Consider the following 9,016-nt stretch of genomic DNA (forward strand, 5'->3'; position numbering starts at 1 on the left):
ATATATATGTAAAATTTAGATTATTGGGCCCACAATACCAAACTAACAAAATCCTACTCTAATTGTGCTCTCTCTCTCTCTCTCTCTCTCTCTCGTAGAGTCGCTTTTCCTATTTTTTTTATTATTATAATATCGTATTTCATGCCTTCATTTTATATGTTGAGCTATTAGACAATTTTTGTATTGAATTTTAGATAATGTTTTATATAAATTAAACTATAGATTGCACGATGTTAAGAATTTCAACTAGCTCATTTAGGGCTCGAGCTCGCTCGACTTGAAATTAGGCTCGCTCGAGCTCGGCTCGAATTAATTTCAAGCCGAGCTTGAGCCTAAATTTAGGCTCGAAATTAATTTCAAGCCGAGCTTGAGCTGAGGCAGACTCGCTCGAGCTCGGCTCGCTTCCACCCCTATTCAAAAGTTCTGATCTCTATAATTTGATGGAATGTTATAGTTTATCTACAATGTAATTTATCTTATTTTGAAAAAATAAATGATGACCGAATTTGCTATTCCATCCTTGACATATTAGTAAATGAAAGAGATATTTTGAATAAGATATTATAGCATACAAATCGGAAGAAATTTCGAATAATATATTTATGCATCCAAATAGGAATCACAATCCTATCCGCCAAATACTACAAATTTTGTGAGTAAATCAAAATAATAATCCGAGTAATATATTTATGAATCCAAATGAGGCAAAGTTTATGTATAATCTAAAATTTTAATTATGTACAAACTTGTATACAATAACAAAGACCTTTTATGTTCAATAGACATCAATACGTAGTTAGCATCCACTCTCCTCATAATTATTTCACTTTTCCTAACGTTGATTTGTTCAGGTCTAAAACCCGCAATACTGATCTAAATTATGAAATCTGCTACGTTCCCTCGTGCGAAATTAGAAATTTGATTCACCTTAAGAGTCTGCTTAGTATTAAAAGTATTTAACGTTTGCTGGATAACAAATTATCGATTTTTTGATAGGACCACAAAAGAAATATTTATAATTAAATCACGGTGATCTAAACAACTTTCTAACTGTACGTAACATCCCCTCTCTGCAATCCCAAAAGGTGCGTTAGTATATTCTAGTGCAAAACCACAAATTGATTAAATTTTTTTTAAAAAAAAATTATTTAGGAACGGCTTAGTTGCAAGCAAAATAACACAAATGATTCATCCTGCACCACACAAGCCCATTGGCTATTCATGAGTGGGCCGTGATGGGCCGATCCGGCGATGTCGCATTAGTGGGCATTTTTGTGGCCCATACAGTATCTTTTTTCTTTAATATCTTTTCAAACTTTTTTTAGCCCTTAAATATGTTCTAAACTATTTAAATTTTGAATAATGTTCTTAGACAATTATCTAAACTATTCAAATTTTGAATAAGCAACTATATACACTTTATGAAACTAATATTAAAAAATTAAAAATATCAAACAACAGAATTTTTTTTGAGCGGCTGTCACGACTTCGCTTAACATAAATTCGTTTAAGTAGGGCTCGCGCGAGGCCACCAATCAAAAATGCAGGTTCGACGCGACACAAAATGAATTTTCTTTTTGTTTATCAGGCTGGGCAGCCCCTTGACCTCTTTCAGCGTAAATGACTTGGCTCATTTCAGTGTCAATGACACAGCCCATGTCACATCCCTACTCTTATGACTCACTATTTTCCAGTCAATACATCCCAACTCTTGTGACTAACATTTTGATCCCTGTTTCTCTGAATAGAACTTTGGAATTTACTAGTGTTTTTTTCCAAAAATTTTGCCTACCCATTTTGATGGCAAGAATGTTGACAATAATCATGCATATAGAGCTAGGCTGATATACTATCGGTAGTAGGAAGGCCTCCGTGCTACCAAGTTGTTTTCAATTATACAGCTTCCAAATCGACGATCAGCTCCGTTAGACTTGATCTACACTATTAAAAGTATTTGAAAAATTAAATTTCATAATTTTTTGACATCATTTGGCTAGTTATAAAAAGGTCTCAAAATTGACAGTTTTAATGATCGATGTTATGCATTTGTGAATTTAATGATGTAAAATAATCTAAATCTGATGAAATTTTTATAGAAATTTTTTTTCACTATTTAGAATAAGATCAGTACCTCTGATCTTAAATTCAAGTCTTTTATCATTATTTTTTATAAGATTTTTATTTTCAGCTGTTCATTTTTAGACTACTCGTTTGATAGGTAAATATTATCGAAAAATTATGAAATTTAATTTTCAAATATTTTCAATAGCATAAATCGAGTCTAACAGAGCCGATCATCGATTTGAAAGCTACATCATTGAAAATAAGTTTTGGAAGCTACATCATTGAAAATAAGTTGGTAGCACGGAGGCATCCGTGCTACCAATAGTATACTAGCCTAGCTTCATTTATATATACACATCTGAATTGCACAAATAACTAAAATTTTAAATTGTTTCGGATTTCGAATCATCAGGGTTAGTGACCGACCGTTCAAGTTTCAGGTTGCTCCAAAATGAATCAACTAGTACAAGTTTTGATTGCTGACTTCTTATTTTGATCAGATTCGAAATGGATCCTGGGATAATTTAGAGCAGGTCACTCTCAATTCGAACCATCAAAATTAGCCCATCAAATTTATCAAATACCACCTTTTTTTTTTCTCATTTAATAATAAATTTCTATACAAAAATTCCCTTCTAGAATCAACATATATCATCACAATAATATAAAGAATAACAAAGAAACCCAGCAATTTTTTTTTATTAATTATTTTATTAATCTACTTTTTGGCGCTGTGGTCCTAAAGGCCAAAGATCACCCCCTTGTGCTCCTCGCACTCGCGTCCCCCGAAGTAGGCGTCCCCCATCCTCCGGTAGACCCGCCACGTCAGCAGGCTATCCGAACCGGCCTGGTGGCTCTTTCCGACGGGGCGGTCCACGCCGAGCCGGGCGGCGACCCGGTCGAGCCCCCCGTACAGGGCCCCCCCGCAGGCCTGCGCCATGTGCTTGGCGTCGAAGACCCGGTCCCCGAAGAAAACCCTGAGGAGGTGGGCGAACTCGCCCATCCCCCGCGGGAGCGCGCGCCCCGTGAGGGCCTTGAGCAGGTACCCGAAGTCGTAGGCGCCGTGGAACGCCACCCACGCCACGGCGGAGCCGTTCAGGACGAGCCCCGAGCCCACCAGGAGCTCGGCGAAGCGCGGCGCCGCGACGCCGCGCGCGCGGTGCGCGGCGAGGTCGACGCCGCTGCGGCGGAGGAGGTCGACCGAGTCGGGCGCGTGGGGGTGGCGCGCGGGGTCGAACTCGCGGAAGTTGAACTCCCAGGTGACGCAGCGGCAGGCGTCGGAGAGGGTGAGGCCGAGCTGGATGAGGTGGAGGGAGTTGACGTTGCGGCGGAGGAGGGCGTAGCGGTCGAGCGGGGAGAGGAGGGCGTGGGGGCCGCGGGGGAGGTGGACGACGCCCGGGAACTCCGTGTCCAGGGTCGCGTAGGGCAGCCGCTCCACCGCCGACCGGATCAGCTCGAACTCCGACTCCAGGTTCTCCGCCCACACCGACCGGACCTCCACCTCCACCTGCACCTCGCCGCCCCGCTTCGCCTCCTCCACCCACGCCATCTTCTATCTATTTTGCGATTTTGATTCTGATTTTGGGATTTTGATTTTGATTTTGACTTTGACGAGGAGGAGGAGGAGGAGGAGGCGACGAGAAGATGAGGGCGCCTATGTTTCTGTTGATGTGTTTATAAAGGGGCGAGAGAGAGAGAGGGGTGGTTCGGGGAAGGGAGGAGGAAGAGCGGGGGCGGATGCTGCTGCTGCTGCTGCTGCGTGGTGCTTTGAGATTCGCTCCGACGCTGAGATCGGATGGATCTCGGCCGTTCATTGCGGAGCCGTCGTAAACGTGGAAAGCGTGTGTGCGCGTTGTGGACAAATGGGGAGTGACAGGCGTGAGTGGGCTACTTTGTTTATTTGTAATAATTGTAGTTCCTTTTTTTTTTTTAATCTTTTTTTGTTATTATTGAGGGGAAAAATGCTTACAAAAAAGCCTCTGAACTTTTGCATTTTTATAAAAAGGCTTATAAATATTTAACTTTAGCAATTAAATTATCTAAACTTTATTATATAGAATAAACTTACCAGCTAATTAAAAAGCAGTTCTCATTGTATTGGCACCGCAAAAATTGCGCCACGTGGCGGACCGGAATGCATCGCAGTCATGATTTTTGAAGCCAGTAGTAACGAGTAACACATAGTGCACTAGGAATAGAGAAAGAGTCGCAGCAAACCGTAAAATAGTTAAGACTTATAAGGGCGGTTAAGATCGGCTAGTAGTGACCCACGAAATCAGGAGTGTAACCGATCATGGGGATAATTGAAAAAACATCGGGCGAGATTATAAATAGATAAGAGGCCCTTGACAGAGGGTCTTTTTATCTTGTAAACAAGAAAACCACTTTTCATATGCTTCACACTTTATTATTTTCTAGGAGTAGTTTACTTGTGTTGAATCGAATTCGGTTGATCCGATCTCTCATCAGCGGTCAAATCGCTGGATCCATTATCGGCGCACACTTCGAAGGTCATTGTTCGTAGCCATTTCGCCTCCCCGCGTGCTTCCCGAAGAAAAATCTTTGATCGAGTCAACGGTCTGAAAATTCGGCTCGTAGCAGATCGCATATCATACATATAATTTTGTATAAATGCAAAATATAAAATATATTTTTCTCTCTTTTAAGTATCACGATGAAAGCATATGGAATGAATCTATTATCTTTTTTTATTACTTTTTTATGTGTGGAAATGGAACAAATAGAGCTTTTTAACTAATAAAACTTTACAAGAAGGAATGCAATATAAGTTACTAGGTTGTGTCGTTAGCAAACTTTGATAAAATTTAAACGATAAAAGTTCGGATGCCTATTTGCAAAATGCTGAAGTTCAGGGGCCCTTGTGCAATTCTTTTTGTCTTATTATTATTAAATAAAATAATTGAGGACTCTATAATGGTGGGCGTTACCCCTTTTATTTATATTGGGAATTAAATGTGGGCGTGAGGGGGTTCATTGGATTTGTCATATTTTGTTGTTACATGCACTCGTGTTGTGGGGGTTGAGGACTTGGTCTTATTACGGTGCAGTTGCTTAGATGAATTAATTAATATGCCTCTCCCCTTTGCAGTAAACAACACTTCACGTATAGTATTGTTTCCCACTTTGTTGGTTCCCACCTTACGCTTTTCCTTTCATAATTCTCTTTCTCTTTTTAGATTTTTTGTAATCAAATTTATTAATAATTTTATTAAATTTAATGACTTTAATTAATTTTTTAGCAAATAAAAATTAGATAAATTAAAGGCTAGTAACTAATAGAATTGTTGAATTTGATAAAATTTTAAATAAAAAAAAATATTAAAATTTGAGTTGGCGGGGTTGCTGTAGAGTGGGATATAGCTGAGGGATCTCCATACACTTTAACCAATTTGCTAATAACGGATAATATATATATTAAATTTTGTAAATTTTTAAAGGGCTAACTTCACTCAGATTCAATGAATTTAATTTACCGTGTCTTTAAAAATTGGCTCTGTAAATAACATCACTGAATACTTTCAAAAACCTCCGGTAAAATCATCAAGCATTTAAGAAAGAGATGGGCGCGCAATACCAAAGTACAATTTTACTTGATTTTGTTGGATAGCTATTTGGTACATTAATTTTAATACCGACAAATAGATTAATTGAATATAATCATTATTCTCCTCACTAAATTTAGTGAACAAATTAAATAAAATTAATTTGTTCCAATGAAATATAAATCTTTTAATATTATTTTTTATTTAAAACAATACTTTTTTATTTCCTCATACTAATATTAAAATAGGTCAAGAGGAAGTCGTTTCCACTCACTTATCCGTTTAGGGTTCCATAATTCTTTTATTTAAAAGTTTACATGACAGTTTTCTATTAATTCTTTTTTGTTACTTATGAATTAAATCAATTTAATCATGAACTGGAGTGAGGCTACTATACTTCTGGAAGCACGGAGCCTTCCGTGCTTTCAGGTCGTTTTTGATGTTGCGACTTTCGAATCGTCGATCGGCTCCGTTAAATTTGATCTAGAATATTTGAAGTACTTAGAAAATAAATTTTATGATTTTTCGATATCATTTGCCTAGTGATCGAAGGAACTCAAAATTAATAATTTTAATGGCCGTGGTGAGCCGTTTGCAAGTTTAACGATATTAAAATATTCAAATCACGTGAAATTTTGATAGAAAATTTTTTATACTATATAAAACAAGATCAATATCTTTGATCTAAAATTTTAATGTCATATTATCACGTTTTGTAAGATTTTTATTTTCAGCCGTTGATTTTGAGCCCCTTAGTTCACTAGGCAAATAATATCGAAAAATTGCAAAATTTATTTTTTAAATACTTCAAATACTCTAGATCAAGTTTAACAGAGCCGATCGACAATTCGAAAGTCGTAACATCAAAAACGATCTGAAAGTACGGAAGGCTTCGTGCTTTCAGAAGCATAGTAGCCTCACTCTCATGAACTGTAGCAACCACTTAATTAAAATTCTCTAAGGTAGCATACAAGTAAAATGTTGTAAGAATTATATGTAGTATAACATTACTCTTTTTCTTATGCAACACAGCGCTCCTTTGATATTGAAGCCTATTTAAAATTATTAAGTAAACGAGGGTTGTTGCGAAAATATGCACGTATAAACATATACGTTGAAACTGTAAACAAATATATCGCAATCGATTTATTAAGATAAGAGCAATTTGATATTATGGGCCTGTTTGGCTTAGCTTATGAAAAAGTGATTTCTGAAAAAGTGATTTTGCTTTGAAGAAGTGATTTTAGTTAAAAGCTGTAGAGCGTTTGGCAGATTTTAGATGAAACAGATTTTTCTGAAATAATTTTAAAAAACTGTTTGGCAAATTTTTTTTGATTTTTGTATAAATTAATATTTTTATTAAATTTTATTCTAAAATAATTTAAAATCTAAATTTAAATTTGAATTAAAATTAAAATTTTTAAATTTCAAAATTGTACAAAATTTAAAATTTGATATTTTAATTTAAATTTTAAATTTTAATATAATATTGAAATTTAAAATAAATATAAATATATTTAATATATATATAATTATGATTTTAAAATATAATTTAATATATAAAAATATAAATTTAATTAATTTCAATTTTAATTTGATTTAATTTTAATTTAAATCTAATGCTCTTAATTGAAATTTAAATTTAATTTAAAATAACTTGTAACAATAAATATTAATTAAAATATAAATATTAGTATTTAAAATTATTTATTTTAATTTAAATTTAAAATTAAATTTTAATTAAAATAATGATGACATTTAAATCAATTTAAATTTAAATTTAATTTAAATTTAACATTTAAATTTGATTTTAAAAAGTGGAAATTTCAATATTTGTAAGTGTTAATTTAATTTAATTTAAATATTTAATTTAATATTGAAATCTTTAAATTTTTAATTTATTTTAAAATTTGATTTATTATTGGGATGATGTAATTAATTGGAAATCTTGAAATTTAAAATTTGAATTTGAGAATTGAAATTTGAATTTTGAATTTTAATTTATTTGAATTTAAATATAAAATTTGATTCTTAATATTTTTAATGATTAATTAAATAAATAAAATTGAAGTTACCATCTCAAGAATAGATAGCAATTTCATATAAGCAAGTTTTTTTGTGTTCCATGATTCTGAGCGTTAAAATTATTTTTGATTAAACAGAATCAATTTTAAAGTTATTGTGCCAAACGTCTTTATTGAGCGGAAATGATTTTTCAGTTCATCAGTGCTTTTTAAAGTTAGATTCCAAACACCTCTATGTTTATGATTGGCGTAAGTTCCCAAAGCGAAATTAGTTGGACAGAGAAAATGAGTCTGCGAGTCTTTCAAAGATTTAATGTTACAGGGTGTGGTTGTCTGAGTCAAAGCCAGCCGCCACAGGTATCTTAGGAGCATGACTGATGAGAGAGACGAGAGGAGAGGAGAGAGAGAATGGTGGAATAAGGTAGTCGATTGACCTGTCAGGTAGACAATGTTTATTCAGGTTTTCTGAAACTTCTACCTCCCGTTACACCTATTGTTTTCTAGAGGTGCAGAGGGTTAAAGAGCATTTTGGAGATCCGATGTTCTGAAGTAATTTTCTTTTTTATTTTATTTATTTTGTTTTGTTTTATCACCGATTTTGATTTAGGAGTTTATATTTTTTTAAAATAGTATGTAATTAGTATGTAGTTCACCAAATTTTGAGTATAAAATAAGTAAATAAAATAAGTGTGAGTTTACTGGACTTAAGATATAAAAATACAATTATGACGAGAACGAAATGCTGTATTAGTTTATTATATGTCAAGTTGATATTCTTTTTATACAATCTTGATATTTCATTTCTGTTTGGGATGTGATATATACTTTATGTGACGTTTAGATGGATTATAAAATTATTGTTCGTTCGGTGAGTCTGATGGACGCGTTCGTGAGGACTTCCTCAATTATTGGGAATGGAACGGCGGGAAAGACATAGTTAGAATCGATTGATGTTCTTTTTTATTTGGTTTTCTTAGTTTGGAAACTGTTAGTTTTCTTTTTCATTGGGTTGTGGAGATATTTTTTTTTCTTCTTTTTATTTTAAATTTTAATTAATATTGAAATTTAAAAGTAAATTAAATATATTTAACTTATATATAATTATGATTTTAAATATAATTTAATATATAAAAATATAAATTTAATTAATTTCAATTTTAATTTGATTTAATTTTAATTTAAATCTAATGCTCTTAATTGAAATTTAAATTTAATTTAAAATAACTTGTAACAATAAATATTAATTAAAATATAAATATTAGTATTTAAAATTATTTATTTTAATTTAAATTTAAAATTAAATTTTAATTAAAATAATGATGACATTTAAATCAATTTAAATTTAAATTTAATTTAAATTTAACA

General features: G+C 33.4%; 1 protein-coding gene across 1 annotated transcript; it reads right to left on the reverse strand.

The window, feature by feature from the left end:
* Positions 2,637 to 3,710, reverse strand: LOC109711119 (probable CCR4-associated factor 1 homolog 11). Its single transcript, XM_020234039.1, has one exon. The coding sequence runs from the start codon at positions 3,611 to 3,613 to the stop codon at positions 2,804 to 2,806; it is 810 nt and encodes a 269-aa protein (XP_020089628.1). The 5' UTR covers positions 3,614 to 3,710; the 3' UTR covers positions 2,637 to 2,803.

The sequence above is a fragment of the Ananas comosus genome, linkage group 5 (assembly GCF_001540865.1).
Source record: "Ananas comosus cultivar F153 linkage group 5, ASM154086v1, whole genome shotgun sequence".
Classification (NCBI taxonomy): domain Eukaryota; kingdom Viridiplantae; phylum Streptophyta; class Magnoliopsida; order Poales; family Bromeliaceae; genus Ananas; species Ananas comosus.